Below are 27296 nucleotides of genomic sequence, written 5' to 3' on the forward strand. Positions count from 1 at the left end.
ACTCATTTCTGTTTCCCTTGCCACATAAGAAATCAAAACGGGTTGCAATACATAGGCAGCTGAAGATACCATTTTACAGATAGCAACTGACAGATTTAGTACTTTATCCTATATTTACAAAACATACTACTCTTTTAGAAACAATAAAGAACTATCTTTGATGGAACTGTCAATTATTTCAACAGAAATGTATTCCACAGCTAGTTGGTTGCAAAGGCATGTCATAGAAAAGCACCACAATTGATTAATATGAGGTGGAATCAGATTCTTCAGATAATACTAACAATCAAGCCTTATTATACATGTATAAATAAAGAAACTTACACAAGCAAGCCTTATTATACATGTATAAATAAAGAAACTTACACAAGCAACCTTCAGACACAAATGTTGATACAATGAACAATATTATATAACTATTAACTAATAAAAGTTTACAATGTCCCACACATACATCAATAATGAAGTCTCAAAAGAAAGTTTCTTCAAACTATCATTTGTATATGAAATTTAAATAATGTACTGATATATGCGTAAACATGTAATTCAATAATGTGTCCAAAAGTGCACTGATTATTACAGCAGGAGAAAATATATATTTTTTATACTACGACCATATGTACAATGCTGAAGTCGCTGTTTAGACTGTTCTACTGATATTTTACAAAACTACCTTACATGAGGATAAATTATAATTAGCAATATCAGCAAAACTACACAGGTTAAATACAAGGGGTACATACATTAAAAACAATTCTCAATTTTCATTTAGATCTTTCAAGAGACAAATAAACACAAGTAGAACAAACACTTCACACACACACACACACACACACACACACACACACACACACACACGGCTGGATACAAAGGGCTACTTTTAGCCAGTTTACACACGCAACAATTATCTCTCAAAATACAACCTTTAAAAAGTTGGTCTGCATTTCCACATGTAAGATTTTCCACAAGAACCTGTAAAAATTTTTCGACTACACACACCTGACAATGATCAGGGCTCTCCACAACGCACTGATATAGAATCATAATAATATCTAGAACAATTCCCTCTGTGCAATTACTGTTTTCTGTCTTCAGCACAAACTGCTTAAAAAATCTCAAGGAGTTTTTGCAGCTGATCAGTGATATATTTTTGTGAGATCTGTCTTCTATATTAACATACCTCCCTAGCTTATCGAAATTTCTTTAAAATATTCCACAGTTATAATATTTTTGTACCATGGTGAATGTGTATTAACCTATGCGCATTCAGACTACCAGACTGAGTAAAGGCTTTGCCACAAATGTCACATTTGTACGGTCGCTCGCCAGTATGTATTAAGTAATGTTTCTTCAGACAGCGAGACTCGGTAAATGATTTGTCACAAACAACACATTTGTGTGGTCTCTCACCAGTATGTATCAAAACATGCTTCCTCAGTCCACCAGACTCTGTAAATGATTTTCCACATACATTACATACGTGTGGTTTCTCACCAGTATGTCTTAATTTGTGCGCCTTGAGACCACGACGATTAGTAAATAATTTCCCACAGATATCGCATTTGTGTTTTTCCTCTCCATTGTGTATCAATGTATGGACATTTAGATTCCAAGAGTTTGTGAACGATTCACCACAAACATTACATTTGTGTGATGCCTCACCAGTATGTTGTATAATATGAGCCTTGAGATTATGTGACCTTGTAAACGATTTGCCACAAAAGTCACATTTGTAAGGTTTCTCCCCGGTATGTATTAATAAGTGATGCTTGAGAGTGTCGGATACAGTATATGATTTCCCGCAAACATGGCATTTGTGGGGTCTGTCGCCAGTATGTATTAACATGTGCTTCTTCAGGCTACCACATGCCGTAAAGGATTTCCCACAGATCTCACAGTTGTATGGTCTCCCACCGATATGTATTATGGAATGCGTCTTGAGATGACTACTCAGAATAAATGATTTCTCACAAACGTTACATTTGTGCGGTCTCTCGCCAGTATGTGACAGAGAATGCTGCTTGAGATGACAATAGCGAGTAAAAGCAACCCCACAAATTTTGCATTTATGTGGTCTCTTGTCAGTATGTATGAAAGAATGTTTCTTAAGACTGCGCAACGCATCAAACGATTTTCCACAAACGTCACATACGTGTGGTCTATCATCATTGTTTGTTACAGAATGACTTGACTGACTATAGGATTCCCGAAAAATATTAGATCTGTTTCGTTTGATATTACAGTCTGTGCTATGTTGTTCACTATCTTCTTCACTAGTCCTTTTTTCCACCATTGAATGCCTACTCAAGCCATCATGGGTATGAAATACTTCACCACATGTGGTACAGATATGTACAGGTGGTTTTACACCATCAATATGTGTAAATACATGCATTATTAGACTGTACTTTGACAAAAAGGTTTGCTTGCATGAACTACATGTGAATTCATTTTCCTTGAAGCTGTTATTATTTCTAGCACATAGGGCATTATCCTGCTTAGAGAAACACACTCGATTTAGAGATCCACTACCAACAACATGTGTCGATTTCTCTGCATCAATGTCCAGCTCCTCACAAGTCACTCCCTGCAGGTGTGTTTCTTCACATCCAGTGTTACCAGACTCATTAGCGATTTTAGTCAACCTGAAGCATGAACAGAAAGGCAGTAAATATCTCATTCTCTAGATACACAAACATTACTTCAATTGTCTACAAATTCTTATTTCTAATGGAGAAATTGTTTCAAGTATACACATAAGAACATTCCTGCTCATTCACTGCTTATGAGATGAAACTGTTTCACAAGCGGCAAGATAAACTAGAACTAGCTTGAACCTTGTGTGGTTCCAAATTGAGTTTACAGTGGTATTGGTAACAATATTACAACAAATATTTATGATAACACCAGCAGTACACTGAGTTAAACAGCCTGAGGAGCCTGTTTTTCAGAAGAGATGATTATATGGGAAAATTTCATTTTTTCCACTCATATATTGCATGTTCTCTATGTTAACTGCAGTTACATTTTTGGCTCAAAATAGGAAAGTCAATTTATAAAAATTGACACCAAAGTAAAGCTTCAATTCGAGTTCGCATTAATTTTCTTCATACATTCTATAGTTAAGTTATGTTTATATGTCGTGCAGTGATTAGTTGCACTGAGTGCACACCATCCATCCTGTATTTGTTGTTTTATGTAAAACACTGTGGCAGTAAATGCATGTATAGAGTACATGCGAGTTGCAATGTTACCCTTTTCGTATCGTTCTTTGGTCATTACTCACTGATTTACAATGGTGCTGAACTGTCATGCTACAGCCTCACGTGTGTGTGTGTTTCTGTCTGGGTCAATAACTGATGCTATGATGTCATTCGGTTGACTGTAGGTGCCTTGGTTTTCTTGGTTACATTAAATGAGAAACAGTGAATTGTGGGAATTTCGTAATAATGATCTTATAGCATAAATATTAGGTAAACATTTTAAGATGTAATCTGTTGAATATGATGTAGCAGCCACAAACACTGACAGCAGGACAGTCCAGTGGAATGGAAGGACCTCCAAAAGTCTTCCTGCATGAAATTACATGCCTGTAAGGATTATGAAGATAATGCCTGGAATTTGGAAAGATAGATCAGCTAAAAAAAGATTAAAGTAAGCCATAATCAAAGCACTGAGTGAAGTGCAGCAGAATTTAAAAAACAAATCCAAACTTGAGAACAGTGCAAGCCTCTTCTTGAGCTACTGGGATCTACTCACAAGGCTACTGGATTTGTGGTAAAGATACAGATGACTAGCTGGTCACAGATTGAGGTGATTGCAGAGCACAGATGGGAACGAAATGTAATGAAGCTTTAGCCCTGATGCAGAGCTGGTGTTAAACAGAACAAGCTGCAAGTCGTAGTAAATTAAACAACTTACATAGTGCTGAAAGGTAAACCATCTGTAACATGGTATTTATTTTACAGACTAAACAATATTCAATTAATAGACATCCCTCATATTGCTAACTCGGTCTTTATCTTGATAATGATCTCATTTTTAAAGACTATGTACAAACTATGCCCAAACAAACCACAAAATTAATTTACAAGACTGCAAATATCACCACAGGTCAATACAGAATAACACTTGACACAGGACAGTAACTTGCTGCTGACTGATTGCTGTAGCTGGGGCCAATGACTGGGCATATAAAATTATACAGGAAGAGCCATTCACAATACTACATTGGATGCAGAAGAGAGTATTTCTACAAATCATACTTGCATATGGATAAATACTAATAATCCTGTAAATACACTTCCTACAATTGCAATTTTGGAGGAGCCACTTACTGCCTACAAAGAGAAAATGTGAAGAAAATGCAGGCGGTAACTAGAGATGTACTGGACAATATAGGTGCTGAACAGAGGTAGGCAGACAAAGTCAGTGTATGTGGACACATGGTACTGGTTAGAGGGTGTGTTCAATAATGCCAAATGTTAAAGAGTGAATTAGACTGAATGACTTACTTCCAGCAACTGGTTTTGCGAAACATAGGCATTGACCCTAACCCTCATATCGATGCGTATTCAAGTCCAAAGAAGACAACTTGGTGTGGTCAGACTGGAATCATGGTACATCATTCTTCATCATGGTGATCCAGATGACTATTCCAAACGATACAGGTGAGGGGTCCAAGCAATGTCCACTTTTAAAATGCTATGATCCAAAAAAGCACGTGAAATTTTGCAGCGTCTTTAAAGAATTCACTGGCAAAAAAAAAAAGAACAGGAAGTATACATAACTGAATCAGGTGCAAGCTGATAATCCAAAGAAAATAACATGCAAAAGTAGATGGAAATTCCCTGCCACCTACTGCCACTCTGATGATTTTCACATGTCTGTGTTCTGACACTGACTGGCTTCGCTCAACTCTGTGGAGCTGGCTCTTCAACCACTATCACTGGTTACAACTGGGCACATGGAGCAGACGCCACTGCCAAGTTCATGGTCCAAACCAAAGCGGGTGCCGCACTTCTCCACCACTTTTCCCGTGCCTCTTCTTCTTGCTGATTTCTTCACATTCGCTTCATAATTTATTGCCTCTTGGATCCCATTTCCAGAATTTCTGCATGCTGTAAGGCTGCAACACAGAGAGGACACTGACCACCTTTCTTATGGTGCAACTGCAACTGTCATGGCTGCCAGCACACTGACTACATATCACCTGATTTTAATACTATTGTGTAAAGTGCTCTATTCATTGACATTTAGTGCTGAATGCAGCTGTGAGAGGTTCCACCTTAAAAGTCAAAGCACATTAGCATATCCAGCATGAAGATCATTTAGATGACATCCTCTCTGTTCTTGAAGCCTGTACTGTTCTCAGATATATCTACTGCCAGGATGAACAGTGGAGGTCACTTCTTATCAGTTCGATCATGACGCTTCTGTAGCACATTGAATCCATGGTCAAACAGTGCTTGATGCGGTCTTATCATCAAATGTCCATGGCAGCCCTTGTAGGAGGGCTGTTAGTTCTTGTGTCTTCTTCTGGAGAACTGTCCTACTTGGGTATTCAGTCTGATAGCCCTCAATCGTCCTCATGGTCACATCAAGTGATTGCACATAGCTCCAGTGCGGCATTGTTATTAGCTGCACTGACCTTGAGGGTGTACTGAAATTGCAGAATTTCCATGTCATTCAATTTATCCTCTGTCTACTGAATGTATACAGGTAGGATATTACAAAACTACCTGTCACAAAGTAGCGCTACTTCTCTTCTATGAAGCCCTACACCTTCTGAGTTTCACTTATATCTAGGGACAGCAAATAATGGTGCCTATTGGGCGCACTCGGCATGAGTTGGCCCTACAAGTTCTAGTGGCTTCTGATCACAGACAGTGAATGCTTACAGCAGTCTTCTGTGTACTGTTTGTGCAGTCTAATTACTGTGCATTAGTTTAGCTTAATGCATCTCTCATTTGAAAACTGGAAAAGCAATTTCTCCCATCATGTAGCAGCAATAACAGCTTATATCACCAAATTGTCCAACATACCAGGCTGATAATCAGAATTTCTGCAAAAATTAACAATACATACAGACAGTCATAACTTTTCTCCTTTATGTAGGAGACTGAAAATCAGCTGAGAAGCTTAAGAAAAGAGGTTTATATTTAACCTGCAAATCTTTACTACACATTATATTTCAACATCATTTTTCCGGACTTTTAGTCTTCACTGTTTCAAACCTTGCTCTTACAGAAAATTATGGAAAGGACGATATTGACACAACATTCTTGTACTATTGTAACAAATATTGTTGTTGTTGTGGTCTTCAGTCCTGAGGCTGGTTTGATGCAGTTCTCCATGCTACTCTATCCTGTGCAAGCTTCTTCATATATTTGTGTCAAATGAGTTTTCTATTGGTGATGAAGCTTTAATTTCACGGTTGAACGTTGTGCACGCAGATTGTCATATTATTCATTGTTTATCTATGAAGGAGGAAGTGGCGTCGGACTCGTCGGATATTGAGAGCCCGGAGGAGGTTATTTGCCTTTCGTCGGATGAGGATGGTCCGGAGGGGTCGCGCTGCACGCCCGAGGCGGTTAATACGTCGACGGACGATTCTGACTAAACCGTATTTTGGACGTATGTGCAGGTGGCGCACAGAATATACCCAATCGGATAGTGTTAGGTTCGAGTATGGAAAGATGGGCGCCACTGAGAAATATGATGAAAATGCTAGTAACTTTACTACATTAAAACATTATGACATAACAGATGAGTTTAAGTTCTTTGCTAACAAGTATGGATCAGTAATAATTAATAAGGTTGTCACATATGTATATAGGATTAATGTTAGAGTTGAACGTTTGACACTGGATGATAGAGCTAATTAGAAAATATTTGAGCTAATTAGAAAATATTTGAAGACCAAGGTGCTTTGGAGAAAGTTCGTATAGCATGCAGCAATAAAATTGGGCCGTTCAGTCTTAGACCAGAACGATCATCTGGAGTCCCATGGCGTAAATATAATAGAAAAAATAGGTTTAAGTTTGTAACGTATTCAAAGCCTGAGATTAGTGCAGACATATCAAAAGTAAAGTCGTGGACTGATTTGGAAACACAATGTCGAGCAAAAAACAATTTATTTCAAGGAATTAACCCATTTTATATTGGATTCGAAATTGCTGGTGATGAACCTGCAAAGAATGATGTAGTACAAAGTGAAGTGAAATATGTAACGTTTGTTGTAAGGAATAGAGTGTACATGACATTTTGTAAAAGAAAAGGTACCGTTACGTTCTAAATAAAGATTATTGTTTACAGCCAATGTCTGCGTTGGAATTTTTTTATGGCAAGTGGGACCACATAAGAAACTACCCGGACGACCTGCGCCTCGCCTTCCATGTTCCTACCAGTCAAGAACGCATCGATGAATTAGCAATTACATTTTATGGAAATAAGATTAATTATTCCGCTGCTGTAATTGTTTTAGAGGAGTTATGGTATTATAAACCAAATTTGCAGCAATTGATTGGTCAGTTTAGGCAAGCATACATCCTTCTGAATCTGCTTAGTGTATTCATCTCTTGGTCTCCCTCTACGATTTTTATCCTCCACGCTGTCCTCAAATACTAAATTGGTGATCCCATGATGCCTCAGAACGTGCCCTAACAACCGATCCCTTCTTCTAGCACGTTGTGCCACAAACTCCTCTTCTCCCCAATCATATTCAATACTTCCTCATTAGTTATGTGATCTACCCATCTAATCTTCAGCATTCTTCTGTAGCACCACATTTCTAAAGCTTCTATTCTCTTCTTGCCCAAACTATTTATCGTCCTTGCTTCACTTCCATACATGGCTACACTCCATGGAAATACTTTCAGAATCGACTTTCTGACACTTAAATCTATACTCAATGTTAACAAATTTCTATTCTTCAGAAACGCTTTCCTTGCCACTGCCAGTCTACATTTTATATCCTCTCTACTTCGACCATCATCAGTTACTTTGCTCGCCAAATTCCAAAACTCCTTTACTACTTTAAGTGTCTCATTTCCTCATCTAATTCCCTCAGCATCCCCCGACTTAATTCGACTACATTACATTATCCTCGTTTTGCTTTTGTTGATGTTCAGCTTATATGCTCCTTTCAAGACGCTGTCCATTCCTTTCAACTACTCTTCCATGTCCTTTGCTGTCTCTGACAGAATTACAATGTCATCGGTGAACCTCAAAGTTTTTATTTCTTCTACATGGATTTTAATACCTACTCCGAATTTTTCTTTTGTTTCCTTTACTGCTTGCTCAATATACAGATTGAATAACATTGGGGAGAGGGTACACACCTGTCTCACTCCCTTCCCAACAGCTGCTTCCCTTTCATGCCCATTGATACTAACTGCCATCTGGTTTCGGTACAAATTGTAAATAGCCTTTCGCTCCCCGTATTTTACCCCTGCCACCTTTAGAATTTGAAAGACAGTATTCCAGTCAACATTGTCAAAAGCTTTCTCTAAGTCCACAAATGCTAGAAACGTAGGTTTGTCTTTCCTTAATCTATTTCCTAATATAAGTCGTAGAGTCAGTATTGCCTCACGTGTTCCAATATTTCTACGGAATCCAAACTGATTTTCCCTGAGGTCAGCTTCTACCAGCTTTTCCATTTGTCTGTAAAGAATTCGCGTTAGTATTTTGCAGCTGTGACTTATTAAACTAATAGTTCGGTAATTTTCACATCTATCAACATCTGCTTTCTTTGGGATTGGAATTATTATATTCCTCTTGAAATCTGAGGATATTTCGCCTGTCTCATACATCTTGCTCACCAGATGGTAGAGTTTTGTCAGGACTGGTTCTCCGAAGGCCGTCAGTAGTTCTAATGAATGTTGTCTACTCCCAGTGCCTTGTTTCCACTCAGGTCTTTCAGTGCTCTGTCAAACTCTTCATGCAGTATTGTATCTCCCATTTCATTTTCATGTACATGCTCTTCCATTTCCATAATATTGTCTTCAAGTACATCGCCCTTGTATAGACCCTCTATATACTCCTTCCACCTTTCTGCTTTCCCTTCTTTGCTTAGAACTGCGTTTCCATCTGAGCACTTGATATTCATAAAAGTGGTTCTCTTTTCTCCAAAGGTCTCTTTAATTTTCCTGTAGGCACTATCTATCTTACCCGTAGTGATATAAGCCTCTACTTCCTTACATTTGTCCTCAAGCTATCTCTGCTTAGCCATTTTGCACTTCCTGTCGATCTCATTTTTGAGACGTTTGTATTCCTTTTTGTCTGCTCCATTTACTGCATTTTTGTATTTTTTCCTTGATCAATTAAATTCAGTATTTCTTCTGATACCCTAGGATTTCTACTAGCCCTCGTCTTTTTACCTATTTGATCCTCTGCTGCCTTTACTACTTCATCCCTCAGAGCTACCCATTCTTCTTCTACTGTATTTCTTTCCCCCATTCGTGACAGTTATTCCCTTATGCTCTCCCTGAAACTCTGTACAAACACTGGTTTAGTCAGTTTACCCAGGTCCCATCTCCTTAAATTTCCACCTTTTTGCAGTTTCTTCAGTTTTAATCTACAGTTCATAACCAATAGATTGTGGTCAGATTCCACATATGCCCCTGGAAATGTCTTACAATTTAAAACCTGGTTCCTAAATCCCTGTCTTACCATTATATAACCTATGTGAAATCCTGTCAGTATCTCCAAGCTTCTTCCACGTATACAGCCTTCTTTTACGATTCTTGAACCAAGTGTTAGCTATGATTAAGTTGTCGTCTGTGCAGAATTCCACCAGGCGGTTTCCTCTTTCATTACTTAGCCCCAATCCATATTCACCTACTACGTTTCCTTCTCCTCCTTTTCCTACTCTCGAATTCTAGTCACCCATGACTATTGAATTTTCATCTCCCTTCACTACCTGAGTAACGTCTTTTATCTCATCATAGATTTCATCAATTTTTCCACCATCTGCAGAGTTAGTTGGCATGTAAACTTGTACTACTGTAGTAGGCATGGGCTTCGTGTATATCTTAGCCACAATAATGTGTTCATTATGCTGTTTGTAGTAGCTTACCCGCAATCCTATTTTTTTTATTCATTATTAAACCTACTCCTGCATTACCCCTATTTGATTTTGTCTTTGAAATCCTGTATTCACCTTACCAAAAGTCTTGTTCCTCCTGCTACCGAACTTAACTAATTCCCACTATATCTAACTTTAACCTATCCATTTCCCTTTTTAAATTTTCTAACCTACCTTCGTGATTAAGGGATCTGACAATCCATCCTCCGATCTGTAGAACGCCAGTTTTCTTTCTCCTGGTAAAGACGTCCTCTTGAGTAGTCCCTGCCTGGAGATCCGAATGGGGGACTATTTTACCTTCGGAATATTTTACCCAAGAGGACGCTATCATCATTTATCCGTACAGTAAATCTGCATGCCCTCGGGATAAATTATGGCTGTAGTTTCCCCTTGCTTTCAGCCGTTCACAGTACCAGCACAAGGCCGTTTCGGTTAGCGTTACAAGGCCTGATCAGTCAATCATCCAGACTGTTGCCCCAGCAACTACTGAAAAGGCTGCTGCCCTCTTCAGGAACCACATGTTTGTCTGGCCTCTTAACAGATACCCCTTCCGTTGTGGTTGCACCTATGGTACGGCCATCTGTATCGCTGAGGCACGCAAGCCTCCCCACCAACGGCAAGGTCCATCGATCATGGGGGGAGGGAGGGGGGATCCATGGTTCATATAAGGCCTCTCAAATCTGAAATTCATATCAAAATTAATCAAAATCAAAACTGATGAAATAAAAAATGTACTTTTTTGAACTGATTGCTATATGTGAAATTTAAATATCTCATTCTTGAAACAAAAATAAGCTTACAAATCATTTCAGAGAATCGTATCATCAATTACTTTGCCCCAGTTCTCACCATAAAAAAATGTGTTTTGACAATTTGCCATACTTTTTGAAACCAGTGTCATCAGCAGTGATACTTTTCATTTGCTTTTTATTTATCAGCAAAAACATTAATTACAAACAGTTTTATTCCAAGCTCACACTGTTTTACATGGCTAAAGTTGTGTTAACAAACAAGAATTCAAATTTCCTGCATTTTTTCATCTGAAACATCTTTAACAAGAAAATTTCCTGTTACAACTACTGACACTATTCACAACAGTATTTGCCCAGTTTTCGAAATATATCATACACTGACAAAAACTACGTACATTCTTATTGTATAGATTTTGCTCTAATAACAGACTCATTAAGAAAACTAGCTTATATCATGAAGCCTGTCAGCTGTTTCTGATTCTCCACGTCAGTGCAGTACACTAATAAGTGTTCTGTACTGAGAAAAATAATTGGTTCATTGGTGTGTGGGGTTGAAGGAAGCAGACTGCAAAGGTCATCGATTCAGAAAAATAAATACAAGTCTATGTGTTATCGGCAGAGTTAATCCACTGAAATGAATGTTATATGAAAATACAAAGTTACTTATAAACTGTTGCTCTTGGGTATGTAATTCTCAAGCGAATTACATAAAGTTGTTACTTAAAGATCAACTTCCAGGCTAATAATGGAAACCAGTGTCACGATGTTTGTCCTGCCATCACACCAATCTATCTCCATAGTCCCTGGCAATCAGCATCATACAGTATTAGTTGGTTAAGATAGTAAGAATTGGAACACTTCTCTCTGAAAACTTACTCATACTTTGAGGAGAACTTACCTACAATTTTAGTTTTGGCCATGTTTTCAGGGAATTTATGTAAAGTTACTCATTACCATCAACTGAAGACCCCAAAAACTGCACAAGCAGCCTAGGTGCTATGACACATTGTGAGTTGAAGTTGTAATAATGCACATGGGATTAAAAATTTCAGTAATTAACAGACAATTTTGAATTTCATGAGGACTGAGTCAAACAGCTCCTTGCCATAAAGGCCAATTAAGGGTTCACTGTCTGCCACCATAGAGCACTATATGCTGTAGACAACAGCTAAGTGCAACCGATCAAATCACTCGGCCAGCATTAAGTTTTCCTGTCCCTAGACAAATGTCCAAGTTTCTTACACTACACATTTTTAATCATAGTGTTGCCTTCTGCTTGCTATGGGAGTTCTTACACATGCTGTGCACTTGTTACAAATTGCAGGTGGTGTAAAAATAGGTAACAAAACAAATTTCGCTTCCTATCAGAACAGCATTTTTCTCTTTTCTGCTTCAACTCACATAATTGAAGTAGAGTCATAAGATTAAACCTCTTTCTGGGTCTGATCCCTGAATATTGTGATGGTTTGCTGAATGATAAATCTGAGGGTTCTGCCTCAGAGCCCAAAGACAAAGAAACATGACTATAAGGAGAGGTGGCTTGAGGCAAATTGACAATAATGTAGAGTGCTGTGAGAAGATTGTATGGACGGTGACTTCTGGCTCTGTGCCAGATGTGAGTCTGTGTTACTGGTTAGTATCTGAAACTGAGTGAGAGGTGCAGTAACGTGTGTACCTTTTCATGACCATTGTGTGTGGGTTATACTGTGGAACAACACTGATATTTGATACCATAAGACTAGAAAATAAATGGGTAGGAATTATCGCATCATAAACATGTGAGACATACTCTGCAGAAGTGATTGAAGTCCAACATTGATACAGGTGGGCTAACTGCATGTCTGTATTCAACATGATGCCCCCTTTTCACGGCAAAGTTATATGTGAATTTAATTTCCTTACAGGTGTAGCACTTCCCTACTGCTGTCATATATTCCCACCTTCCTTCAATGCCCTAGTAAAACACACCCACATGCTGCTGTGAAAGATGGATTTAAGCACTACAGAGGATTGTACAAACATACCATCAGTTGGCCATCATACACATTCCCATATGAAGGACATAATAATAGTCATCTCAATGCAGAGAAGCAACTAAAAGAGTTAGGAAAAAAAGTAAATCACCTGGTCCAGATGGAATGAAAATTCGATTATACAGGGAGTGCTCTGTGGTACTATCTTTTACTTAGCTTGTATTTATCACCAACATTTCACCCAGCACAAAACCCCAAGTGACTACAATAAAGTGCACATGATTCCCGTGTATAAGAATGGAAAAGAACATACCCACAAGATTACAGACCAACATCCTTAACATCAGTTTGCCACATATTCATAAGTCAAATATGATAAATTTCTTTGAGGCTGAAGAGTTTCTGTCTACAGTTAAGCATGGATTACGAAAGAATAGTTAATGCAAAACTCAAATGCTCCTTTCCTCACATGATATCCCGCAAGCCATGTACGAAGAACAACAAGCAGATACCATATTCTTAGATTTCTGGAAAGCATTTAATACAGTACCCACTGCAGACTGTTAACGAAGGTACCAGTAGGCACAATAGCTTGCCAGATATGTTAATAGCTCAAAGTTTCTTAAGTAACAGAAACCATTAATTGTCCTTGATGGTGAGTGTTCATCAGAGACAAGGGTATCGTCAGGTGTGCTCTAGGGAAGTGTGTTAGGACCACACTTATTCTCTACATATGCAAATGATGTAACAGACATCTCAAGCAGAAATCTGCAGCTCTTTGCTGACGATGTTGAGATGTATGGGAAGGTGTCACCATTGAGTAACTGTATGAGGATATAAGATAACTTAGACAAAATTTCTAGTTGGTGCAAAGAATGACAACTTGCTCCAAATTTGGATAAATTTAAGTTAATGTAAACGTCCAGGATATGCAATCCCAAAGGTTACAATATGGTATTAGTAGTGAACTGCTTGAGACAGTCACATTTATTAAATATTCAGGGGTAACATCGAAAAGTGATAGTAAAGGGAATGAGCATGTAAGGATGGTAGTGGGGAAGGTGAATGGTCAACTGCACGTAGAGCATTGGTGTGACCAATTAATGAGTACTGCTCAAGTGTCTAGGATCTCCCCAAGGACAGAATAAAGGAAGAAATCGATGCAATTCACTACAGGGCCACTACATTTGTTATCTGTAGGGTCAATCAACACGCAGGTGTTACGGATATGCTTCATGAACTCAAATGGGTTGGCCTGAGTGTCTCATTGATACAGATAGTCACACCATAGCTGCAACTGCAATGGAGAAGTATCTCTGTAGAAACCGGACAAAAATTAGGTTCCTGAGGACAGCCAGCAGCATTTCCAGTAGTTCCAGGAGGCAACATCTGGATGATTGCTTAATCTGATCTCATAACGTTACACAACATACTCTTGCTGTGCTGGTACTGTAAACAGTTGAAAGCATGGGCAAATTACAGCTATTATTTCTCTGGGGAGCATACAGCTCCTCTGCATAGTTAAATGGTGATGGCACTCTCTTGGGTGAAATATTCCAGAGGTAAAATAGTCCCTCATTTCAGTCTTCAGGCACGGCTACTAAGCAGGATGTTGTCATCCAGAAAAACAACATGAGCTTTCTAGGGGTTGGAGTATGTAAAGTTATATCCCTTAATCAGATAGGCATGTTAAAGAATCTGAAAAGGAAAATGGTTAGGCACCCATTTCACATATAGGGAATTAATGAAGCATGGTGGTGGGAATAATAGGCTTCCCTGTTACACGAGTACAGTTATCAACAAAAAACCATATAGGAGGTAATGAAGAACTAGGTATAATAATGAATAAGAAAACAGGATTGGGTGTAAGCCTCTATCAGCCTAGTGATCACATAATCGTTGCCATTACAGACATTAAGGGAATGCCCACTATGGTAGCAAACTGCTGAGGTCATCGGGACCTAGGCTTACACACTAATTAATCTCTCTCTCTCTCTCTCTCTCTCTCTCTCTCTCTCTCTCTCTCTCTCACACACACACACACACACACACACACACACACACACACACACAAACACACACACAAACACACACACACACACACACACACACACACACACACACACACACACACACACACACACACACACACACCTATGCCCAAGGGAGGACTTGAACCTCCAACGGGGGAAGCCATGCGAACTGTGTCAAGGCGCCTCAGGCCACACGGCTACCCTGTACGACAATGTGTATGGCAACTAGTGGTTTGTAAGATTGATAGAAAACATACTGGAATCAGAAATGTTGCACAGATATTTAAACGAGACCAAAAACTAATTGTGTTGAGTGAATGTATTTGGTAGCAGGGAAAGGAAGAGAACAAAATATAGGAGGAGGTCATAGACCAGTAGGATTTTACACACAGCATAATTCTGTCATCACTAACTCTTGGTTTAATAAGATTCATGAATGATGACTCTGCAAGTGGAAGAGACTTGGAGACATGGCAAGGTTTCAGACTGATTATGCAAGGGTGTGATAGATATTTTGACACCTGATTTTACATTGTGAAACATTTCCATGGCAAGATATGAGGTTTGACCCTATTTTATTGCAAATGAGTACAAATTAAAACTTGAGGAATGACACGTATGTGGCAACTTATGGACATTGGACATGGGACATGAATAAATTGAAAAGGATCAGAGACTGTTGGGAGTTTCAGAAGGAGCATTAGGCAATGTTCATCTGGAACATGGGAAGAGAATACAGTCGAAGAAGAAGGGTAGCTTTGAGGCATGAAATAGTGCAGGAAGCAGAAGATCAAATAAGCATAAAACAAAACACTGGATAACACAGGGCATCTTGACTTCAATTTACAAAAGAAGAAAATATCAAAATGTGACAAATGAAGCAGGCAAAAGGGAATAATGACATCTAAAAAATGAGACTGGAAAAAAGTGTAAAGATGACAGGCAGGAATGGCTAGGGGGCAAATGTAAAACTGTACAGTCCAGTCATATTAAAGTGACAATCTGTAAAAGCCTGAATGTCCATTTTTTGCAGTGCGGAAAAGCAGGACGAAAATCATTCAAATTCCGAAAGATAGCAACAGGGATGTGGAGCCATGCCAACTCCAATACACCAGCCAGATAAGTAGGTGTTTTAGTTGAGGATCCATGGCACAAATAAACCAATTGAGGTGGCCCCACGGATTTGCTATCAGTTTTAAATCCAGCTTGTCTGGTGGCCAGGAGAGCATGGTAGACTCATCCTGGTGCTCTTCAAACCACATGAGCTGTGTGACACGTGCACTAGGGGTGGACCCTTCCCACAACTGTTGCAGTGCCATACACGACACTGGCTATCTATCTGATGGAGCTTAAAACATAATTCATCTGAAAAGACTACATGTTGCCACTCATGAGGAGAACATGGGATTCCTCAGAAACTTTGCTCAGTGGAAGAGGGGTCAAAGTAAAGTATTTCCGAGGTACTTCATGCACCTTTTACCACGTGATATCTTCAGAAGACATGGTGGCTCAATGGTTAGCATCATGGCTTCTTAATTTTGCACTCTGTGTTTGAAACCCCATTATTACTTATTTTCGGTTTTATTTATGTACCCATGCCTGTAGAACATTACTCTATGAATGTTTTCCATTATACACTGCTATAACATTGTTCTTATTTGTCTACTAATTTGTATGTCAAGTGAATTAATTTTAAAAAAGAACAAAATTGTTTGAAATTATTTTTGTGAAATTCCTGTAGAGTATCTTGATTCGTAAGTGCAAGTGCCAGTTTTCAGAAAAATAACCCATAATGCATGGTTTGTTGCAAAATTATTGCCAACACGCGAAATCTTAACTAGTGTTATTGATGTTTCTTTCCTGAGTGAGATTCATACACAGAAATGTCACTTTGGTAAACCTACCTTCACGCAACATTTGTGCCATTCAGAATATCTGTGTTTTGAATGTTTCTGTGATTAGTCTCATCCATGGAAATGCACAAAATCCTCCTGATGAAAAACAATATGAATAACACATAAGAAATTGAAAAAGATTGTAGCCCCTCAACGTACCACACACGTTACATAATACATGTGTGTGACGTACTGTGATATCCAGTTGTGATTTTACAATTAATATGCCTTTATACTCCTAATTTCATAAGAAAGATGCTTTCAGTAACCTACCACAGACATGGGTAGATAAATAAAATAAAAACTATAAAATAAATAAAAACATAAAAATACATAAAAACAATAAAATGAATAAAAACAATAAAATAAAACAATCATTAGTTTTCAAATACAGAGCGCAAAATTACGAACGATGACCTTAACCACTGAGCCACTATATATTCTGAAGATATCCCGTGTTAAAAGGTACATGAAGTACGTTAAAAAACATGACTTTTTTTCCGAAACAATCAACTATCTACTGATAAGCCGAGACAAGTGTTCGCTTATTTTGACTCCTCTTTTGCTGAGCAAAGTTCATGGGAAGTCAGGTGATGGCACTTGCTGTTTCTCCTTACCAGTGGAAGTCCAGTTGCGGTGGTGGCATGCTAATTCCAGCTTTTGTCGCCAATAAACATCACTCGGCATGGGTGCATGAACCAGGTACCTGCTGCTCTCTTTCCACATAACAACAACGATTTCACTGTTTCCTGCATCCTCAAAACATGCTTTACATACCCTCTACTGCCAGTTCTGCCACCTGTCTTTGTGACATAGGTGGTGGTGGTGATTGGTTTGTCAGGTACTTAACTGTGTAGTCATCAGCACCACTAGAAAGCCCCATTTTTTACACAGTCCAATTTAGCCATTGCCATGAATGATGATGATGATGAAATGAGAAGTACAAAACAAATACATAGTCCCTGGGCACAGAAAATCCCCATCTGGCCAGGAATAGAACCCAGGATCCTGTGATCCAGAGGCAGCAACACTAGCCACTGGACCATGAGCTGTGGACAAACATAGGTGGGGCTCACATTAATGTGATGATACCATGCATAACCACAAGAAGCATAGATACTCCTTATAGCAAGATTAAAGACACCTTTGCATAAAAGTAGAGAAGAGATGAAACACAGGCTGGCAACGGCAAGAAAACACATCTGAAATACTGGAATGGAATTTGTTAACATCTAACTTAAATTTAGCTCTGAGGATATCTTTTTTGAAGCTGTTTGTCTGCAGTGTAGCCTTGTACAAAAGTGAAATGTGGGTGATAGGCAATTCACACAGAACAGAATGGAACAGAAGCTTTTGGAATGTGATGCTACAAGAGAATGCTGATGATTGGATGTCAGGATTGAACAAAAATAATGAGGCACTGAATGAAATTGGGAAAAATAGAAATTTATGGTACAACACCTCTGGTTGAAAGAACACATTTGATACATCCTCAAGGAATTGTCAATTTGGTAATGGAAGAAATTGTGGAGCATAAATATTGATGAAGGAGACCAAGATTTGAATACAATAAGCAGGTTCAAATGGATGAAGGTTGTGATAGGTATGCAGTGATCATGACACACACAATAGACTAACATGGAGGGGTGTATCAAATTAGCCTTCAAACTGAGGACCATGACAACCACAACAACAACAACAACAACAACAACAAGTCATTATTATCGAACAGATACTGTCAGAAACATTAAACATTAAGCTAATATTAATTAATATCGTAACTTTTAGTTTTATATCTCTTCCACTGGGGGTGTTTTCAAATGGAGAATTGAGGACGACATTGTTCCCACAAGTCGAAGAAGGAAAACAGTCCACTCAGAGCTCAGAATGCCTGAGCAAATCTAGCTAAATTGAGCTGAAACTGGTATCCCTGATATTGCTCAATAACAATAATGCTTGTTTAACAAGTATTTTGCCTCAATATTCACTCTTGTAATCCACTTCCATCTCACTTCAATGAGCTAACCGCCGTCTGCTTCACGTCTGCTGTGCAGCGAGCTACCTTAGTTTACGTATTAACTGTATTATTCTTACTTGTCACTGCTTCTTTCGTGTGTTTTTGCTTTTAGGAAGCTTTGATTGTCGGGTGCTACTAATAGTGTTCCATAGATTTCGTGTTTGTTTTGAATACAGTCAGAGAGAGTCCCTTTAGTCAACCATAGTGCCAGTAGTGCTAGTGTTTGTTTTCAATACAGGTCAGAGACAGGTAGTACAATTTTCATTGTTTTCTACAAGAAGTGGCTAGCAATCACAGTTTAGTCAATAATCAGCCGCCTTTAGTGAATTAGCAGTCTAGTTAAAAGTTGATTAAGTCTCTTCAGTAAATTGATTCCTTAGGATGGATAGGATGTGTGACTGCTGTGTACGGACGCAGGAGGAGCTGGCCACTCTTCGCGAACAGTTCAGCGTGTTGATGGCTGCGGTCAGCTGTCTTCAGGCTGCTGCCTCGGAGTGTAGCGGCAGTGGGGAGTCTGGTGCGTCGCAAGGTACACCCCAGTTGTTACATGCTTCACCCACTGTCCCTGCTGTCGAGACATCTTCGTGGGTACCGGGCATGGTTGGGCCACCCTCTCCCCAAGGGGAGTGGCGGGTTCAGCGGCGATCGCGGCGCACGAGGCGGAGGGTAAATGTGGAGGCTGGCCGTGTGGCATCGCCCGCTCTGCCTGTGAGTGGACATGTGGCTGCTCCTTCAGCAAGGCCCGAGCAGGCACACGGGGGGAGGGGTTTATTAGTTATTGAGAGCTCCAACGTTAGGCGGGTGATGGAGCCCCTTACGCAAATAGCGGAAAGGTCAGGGAAGAAAGCCAGTGTTCACTCTGTCTGCTTGCCGGGGGCTCTCATCCGAGATGTTGAGGAGGCCCTACCAGCGGCGATAGAGAGCACTGGATGCACCCGACTGCAAATTGTTGCTCATGTTGGCACCAATGACTCCTGCCGTCTGGGTTCAGAGGTCATCCTCAGTCCGTACAGGCGGTTGGCGGAATTGGTGAAGGCAGAAAGCCTCGCTCGCGTGGTGGAATCAGAGTTAACTATTTGTAGTATCGTTCCCAGAATCGATCGCGGTCCTCTGATTTGGAGTCGAGTGGAAGGCTTAAACCAGAGGCTCAGACGATTCTGTGGAGAGCTGGGTTGCAAATTTCTCGACCTCCGCTATCGAGTGGAGAAATGTAGGGTCCCCCTGAATAGGTCAGGCATGCACTACACGCCGGAAGCGGCTACAAGGTTAGCGGAGTACGTGTGGAGTGCACATGGGGGTTTTTTAGGTTAGAGAATTCCCTTCCTAGGCCCGACAAGATGCCTCCTGAGATGAGGCAAGGTAGGAGTAGGCAAAATGCAACAGGGAATAACAATATTAATGTGCTAATAGTAAACTGCAGGAGCGTCTATAGAAAGGTCCCAGAACTGCTCTCATTAATAAATGGTCACAACGCCCATATAGTACCAGGGACAGAAAATCGGCTGAAACCAGACGTAAACAGTAATGAAATCCTAAACTCAGATTGGAATGTATACCGCAGACACAGGCTGGACAGTGACGGGGGAGGCGTGTTTATAGCGATAAGAAGTGCAACAGTATCTAAGGAAATTGACGGAGATCCGAAATGTGAAATGATTTGGATGAAGGTCATGGTTAAAGCAGGCTCAGACATGGTAATTGGATGTCTCTATAGCTCCCCAGGCTCAGCAGCTGTTGTGGCTGAGCACCTGAAGAATAATTTGGAAAATATTTCGAGTAGATTTCCCCACCATGTTATAGTTCTGGGTGGAGATTTTAATTTACCGGATATAGACTGGGACACTCAAACGTTCATAACGGGTGGCAGAGACAAAGAATCCAGTGAAATTTTTTTAAGTGCTTTATCTGAAAACTACCTTGAGCAGTTAAAAAGAGAACCGACTCGTGGCGATAACATATTAGAGCTTCTGGTAACAAACAGACCCAAACTATTTGAAACAGTTAATGCGGAACAGGGAATCAGCGATCATAAAACGGCTACTGCATCGATGATTTCAGCTGTAAATAGAAATATTAAAAAGGGTAGGAAGATTTTTCTGTTTAGCAAAAGTGACAAAAAGCAGATTACAGAGTACCTGACGGCTCAATACAAAAGTTTTGTCTCAAGTACAGATAGTGTTGGGGATCAGTGGACAAAGTTCAAAACCATTGTACAACATGCGTTAGATGAGTATGTGCCAAGCAAGATCGTAAGAGATGGAAAAGAGTCATCGTGGTACAACAACCGAGTTAGAAAACTGCTGTGGAACCAAAGGGAACTTCACAGCAAACATAAACATAGCCAAAGCCCTGCAGACAAACAAAAATTACGCGAAGCGAAATGTAGTGTGAGGAGGGCTATGCGAGAGGTGTTCAATGAATTCGAAATTAAAGTTCTATGTACTGACTTGGCAGAAAACCCTAAGAAATTTTGGTCTTATGTCAAAGTGGTAGGTGGATCAAAACAAAATGTCCAGACACTCTGTGACCAAAATGGTACTGAAACAGAGGTTGACAGACTAAAGGCCGAAATACTAAATGTCTTCTTCCAAAGCTGTTTCACAGAGGAAGACTGCACTGTAGTTCCTTCTCTAGATTGTCGCACAGATGACAAAATGGTAGATATCGAAATAGACGACAGAGAGATAGACAAACAATTAAAATCACTTAAACGAGGAAAGGCCGCTGGGCCTGATGGGATACCAGTTCGATTTTACACAGAGTACGCGAAGGAACTTGCCCCCCTTCTTGCAGCGGTGTACCATGGGTCTCTAGAAGAGCGAAGCGTTCCAAAGGATTGATCACACTACATTTCGCTTCGCGTAATTTTTGTTTGTCTGCAGGGCTTTGGCTATGTTTATGTTTGCTGTGAAGTTCCCTTTGGTTCCACAGCAGTTTTCTAACTCGGTTGTTGTACCACGATGACTCTTTTCCATCTCTTACGATCTTGCTTGGCACATACTCATCTAACGCATGTTGTACAATGGTTTTGAACTTTGTCCACTGATCCTCAACACTATCTGTACTTGAGACAAAGGGACGTCGAACAAATGTGCAGAACTATAGACCTATATCTCTAACGTCGATCAGTTGTAGAATTTTGGAACACGTATTATGTTCGAGTATAATGGCTTTTCTGGAGACTAGAAATCTAGTCTGCAGGAACCAGCATGGGTGTCGAAAAAGACGGTCGTGTGAAACCCAGCTCGCGCTATTCGTCCACAAGACTCAGAGGGCCATAGACACGGGTTCACAGGTAGATGCCGTGTTTCTTGACTTCCGCAAGGCATTCGATACAGTTCCCCACAGTCATTTAATGAATAAAGTAAGAGCATATGGACTATCAGACCAATTGTGTGATTGGATTGAGGAGTTCCTAGACAACAGAATGCAGCATGTCATTCTCAATGGAGAAGTATGAGTGATTTCAGGTGTGCCACAAGGGAGTGACATAGGACCATTGCTATTCACAATATACGTAAATGACCTGGTGGATGACATCGAAGTTCACTGAGGCTTTTTGTAGATGATGCTGTGGTGTATCGAGAGGTTGTAGCAATGGAAAATTGTACTGAAATGCAGGAGGATCTGCAGCGAATTGACGCATGGTGCAGGGAATGGCAATTGAATCTCAATGTAGACAAGTGTAACGTGCTGCAAATACATAGAAAGATAGATCCCTTATCATTTAGCTACAAAATAGCAGGTCAGCAACTGGAAGCAGTTAATTCCATAAATTATCTGGGAGTACGCATTAGGAGAGATTTAAAATGGAATGATCATACAGAGTTGATCGTCGGTAAAGCAGATGCCAGACAGATTCATTGGAAGAATCCTAAGGAAATGCAATCCGAAAACAAAGGAAGTAGGTTACATTACACTTGTTCGCCCACTGCTTGAATACTGCTCAGCAGTGTGGGATCCGTACCAGATAGGGTTGATAGAAGAGATAGAGAAGATCCAATGGAGAGCAGCGTGCTTCGTTACAGGATCATTTAGTAATCGCGAAAGCATTACAGAGATGATAGATAAACTGCAGTGGAAGACCCTGCAGGAGAGACGCTCAGTAGCTCGGTACGGGCTTTTGTTAAAGTTTCGAGAACATACCTTCACCGAAGAGTCAAGCAGTATATTGCTCCCTCCTACGTATATCTCGCGAAGAGACCATGAGGATAAAATCAGAGAGATCAGAGCCCACAAAGAAGCACACCGACAATCCATCGTTCCACGAACAATTCGAGACTGGAATAGAAAGGAGAACTGATAGGGGTACTCAGGGTACCCTCCGCCACACACCGTCAGGTGGCTTGCGGAGTATGGATGTAGATGTAGATGTAGGTGTAGATGTAAATGTAAATGGGGAGTGGAACTAGTACATTCGTTCTCCGAAAGGCGTTATGTTCTTGCACAGAGCAACTTAGGAACCTACTGATGCCAGCAAAGAGTTTCTTGTAACAAAGAAGCTGTATCACTGGCACTAGATCTCTGGTCTCATGCCAACCATAAGAACTGGATCAGGAACTTTAACAATGCTGTAGTATCTAGTGACTTCTTGGATGTACACCTGCATGTTTAGAACTAAAAGTAGGTGCTCTAAAAATGTCAACTAATGACCAATGCAGCTAGAAGGTGGGAAAGAGTAGACAAAGAATATAAATGACTGAGGCAGAAACTCACCACTATGTGAAACAGGTACAACAAATTAAACTATTAACAGCAGCCTAAAAGTTGCAGTTCGGAAGCTTTGAGCAATCACCTGATTCATCTGCATAAATGACTGAGAAAACGAGAGAAGTGTCACTTCATTCCCACGTGTGTACATGCACCTTAGTAACAGTGAGGAAATTTGATCAATCTCCAATACATCAAAATGCTACAATTTCATAAGTGAAAAATAATATGCAAGACCCTAAAAATCTCATTCTAAAATCCGTCTGAAAATTACTTGGAAGAAATGTTTCGAAAACTTCCCAAAACATACAGTGTAACATCTTTAAAAAAAATACCTCAGATGTTTTTATTTTAACCTAAATATCTACTGGTTTTGGTTGTGGACCATCTTCACAGGAGTGAATAAGTACAAAATGGAACAAAAGTCCAAAATGGGGCTATTAATGTACACGAAAATATATAAAATTTGTAATAGGTACATAAACATAATCTACTCATGAATACTTACAATGTAAAACAGATCATGTGACTACATCATTTCTTTTATGGCTTATAGAAAATCCAAAACGTCATTATAGATATAAGAAAAGAACACAACTTGTTCCATAAAAGTCTAACAGAGGTGTGCTAAATGTAACAAAAGTTGATGTAGCGATGTACAAAGAAGTAAGAAACTAAAGAGGCGAGAGCTATACAGGATAACCTCTGTAATATAAGCCAAGAACCATATCAAAACACCTTCTACATATACTGTTCAGCCTACTTAATAGTCAGTATGTCCTCATTCGGCATGGGTAACAGTAGCGAACCATCATGGCATGGAAGTAATGAGGCCTTGGTAGGTGGCTGGAGAGAACTGGCACCACACCTGCACACACAATTACCCGTAAAGCACACACAATTACCCGTAAAATCAGAAAGGCAGGGCGCTGAGCTCTGACGCCATGTCCTATCACATCCCAGATATGTTTGGTCACGCTCAGACCTGGCAAGGTGGATGGTCAGCACATCAGTTGGAACATGAATCTGTGTTCTTCGAACCACTCCATCACTCAGAGAACTGTGAAATGATGCACTATCTTGTTGAAAAATGCCACTGCCATCAGGAAACGATCGGCATAAAGGGGTATACGTGGTCTGGAATGAGTGTATGATACTCCTAGGCTGTCACGGTGCCTTACACAAGCTCCACTGGACCCATGTGTGCCCACATCAATGTTCCCCAGACCACAATGGAGTCGCAGCCAGCTTGCCTCCGTCACGCTGTATAAGTGTCAAGGACTGTTTCCCTAGATGATGACAGATCTGTAACCTCCCGTAGGCATGATGATGAAGATATCGGGATTCGTCAGACCATGTAATGCTCTGCCAATGTACCAACGTCCAGTGCCCATGGTCACATGCCCATTTCGGTCATAGTTGCTGATGTGATGTTACATTGGCACATGCACGAATTGTTGGCTGCAGAGGCTCATTGTTAGGAGTGTTCGGTGCAGTGTGTGTTCAGACTCACTCATACTCTGCCCAGCATTAAAGGCTGATGTTAGTTCTGCTACAGTTCACTGCTGTTCTGTTTTACCAGTCTGACATCTGTAATGATAGGTAGCTGCTCAACCCCATGACGACTGGATGTGGTTTCACTTCGGTTTTGGCATGTGCTTAAGACATCCACCACAGCATTCCTTGAACACTCAAAATGTCATGCTGTTTCCATAATGCTAATGCCAAACCTCCAGGTCATCACCATCAGCCTTCAGTCAAACTCTTATGGATCGTGCACCTACCCCAGTCTGCACAACAGCACACTCATTGATGATATATGCACAGTACATCTACATGCACAGTGCATGAATTATCAGTGAGTGTGCTGTCTAGGTGTAGAATGGAGAAAGAGATCATAATTATCTACACTGTAGTATTGCACACTGTAACATTAATAGCCCACTATGTGTACAGGATGTATACACAGAGAAGGAAAAAAATCCCCGGAATTTTCCCACATTTCCCGGTTAAAAATACATTTTCTCCCAGGTGAAAAAACACTTTTTCCATGTTATGTGGCAGTTTATTTTCCCCTGGAACTTATCAATCCTTTGAATAGTTATGGTTTTATACATGAGCACAGAATTTCTTGGCACCTTAGAAAACAAAACTCAAGGAAAGAAAAACACGTTTTGTAAAGATCTTTGATTTGCAGCAACATGTATACCGCATATTTTCGTATTACGAAAGTATGAATTCAAATTCCACCAAACATCGCATGTTACCTTCCGAATGATTGAAATCGCGATTGCGATGCACTTTTGTAAGCCAGTCACAGCTCATTTCAAGCGATCTCGCCAGCTGATGACAGCGGATATTCAAAGTATACGAGACGTGATATGGTCAGCCAATACTAACATAACTGTTCAGTAGCGCGAACTCAAGTTAATGGTTTAAACTAAGATACATAGTGTTGCTACATGGTAAACAAAGATTTCACATTTAACATTGCTCTCTAAGGTTAATAAGCTGCAAGAGAAGCTAAGCTTTCGCATATAATGTTAATATGTTTTGCGCGAGTTACACTTTAAGATACATCACACATGTGTCCATAAAATTTTTAATAATGGCGCAAGTGTCTGATCTTCTGGGCTTGAAATTCTTCTAAATGGTTCGTCATCGAAGAGTAGATTTTTAAATGAGAGTCAAATGCTCTGTGATTTAAGAAATTCATTTTACTTTCTCGCACATAGTTCAACTTCCGTAAAAGGAAATTTGATTTGAAAGCAATGCTTTTCAAACCACCATTCGCAATATTTTCCCGTGAAGCAGTTTCGTTTCAGCAGTTCCCACAGAGCGCCAGATGACATGCGCCACAATGCTTACACAGATACGATGACGTAGGAAGCCTCTACGTTCGTACTTGTAAAACATTAAAAGATTAAAACATTAAAAGAAACAAGACATCAGAGGATACTTCAAGAGCATTGGAATTTCGTGAACCGTACAAAATGTGCACATTTAAAATGCATACTTAAAGGGCACATTCGTATGTTCAGATTCCCAATGAAGTAGGCCTCAACCTGATATTAAGCTTTCCAATGTGGTTTTCGGGATGTGAATTTTTTTGGAGTACCAGTACTGTAATAACTCATGTCTGGTTCTTTATTATGGCATAATGCCATACGTGATAGAAGATTACAGAGTGCACTCTAGCCTATAGTATGGAATTAAACACTTTGTTTCAAATACATTGACTGCTTCAGTGGAAAAGATTAATAAAAGCCGGATTTCTTTAGCAAACCGACAAAAATAACTTCACTGTTCTGCAAGGTCATTTATGCTTGCCTGTGAGAAACGTGGAAATAAAATCAGAAACTAATAACATATTTTAGTCTTCTGTAACTATGTGAATCTGTTTAACTTCCTTGATAGCTTCCTGCCACAGAAATCTGTTTTGTTTTCATTTGACATGAGAGCAGTAAATGACGAGGAAACAGCAAAATCACTAAATGTATACACGGATCACGTGGAGACTACCCACTTCCTCATTATAACTCAGACTGCTCTGTGCATCAGCCCCGGATCTACGATATTTCCGAACCAGGGCAATAGTAGATAGTGACACCCCCTTCCCAACCCTTCCCTTGAGCGTCTATGAAGACGTCAAAAAATTAAAAACTCAAATTTTCAAAAATATGTTGATCTTGTGACGCACATCTTTCTGAAGAGTCTGATACATAAACATATGTGTTCGAGGAATGGTAAGACATGTTATTTGGTCTTAGGTGTGCCAAAATGCAGTGCCATGCCTCTTCACACAGCATTCTTCACTCACCCATCTCTG

At 39.9% G+C, this 27296-nt stretch overlaps 1 protein-coding gene across 6 annotated transcripts in view; it reads right to left on the reverse strand.

The window, feature by feature from the left end:
• Positions 1-347: 347 nt before the first annotated feature.
• The window catches only part of LOC124553885 (zinc finger protein 708-like), a 201556-nt gene continuing 174607 nt past the window's right edge, over positions 348-27296 (reverse strand). For 3 of the 6 annotated variants that reach the window (XM_047127893.1, XM_047127889.1, XM_047127892.1), the window contains exon 8: positions 349-2645. In XM_047127893.1, the coding sequence (XP_046983849.1) occupies positions 1220-2645 (1426 nt within the window). In that variant the 3' untranslated portion in view covers positions 349-1219. Of the gene's footprint in view, positions 2646-27296 lie in introns of all 6 variants that reach the window. The other 3 variants (XM_047127890.1, XM_047127891.1, XM_047127894.1) reach the window with 2 other exon arrangements.

The sequence above is a fragment of the Schistocerca americana genome, chromosome 11 (assembly GCF_021461395.2).
Source record: "Schistocerca americana isolate TAMUIC-IGC-003095 chromosome 11, iqSchAmer2.1, whole genome shotgun sequence".
NCBI classification, from domain to species: Eukaryota; Metazoa; Arthropoda; class Insecta; order Orthoptera; family Acrididae; genus Schistocerca; species Schistocerca americana.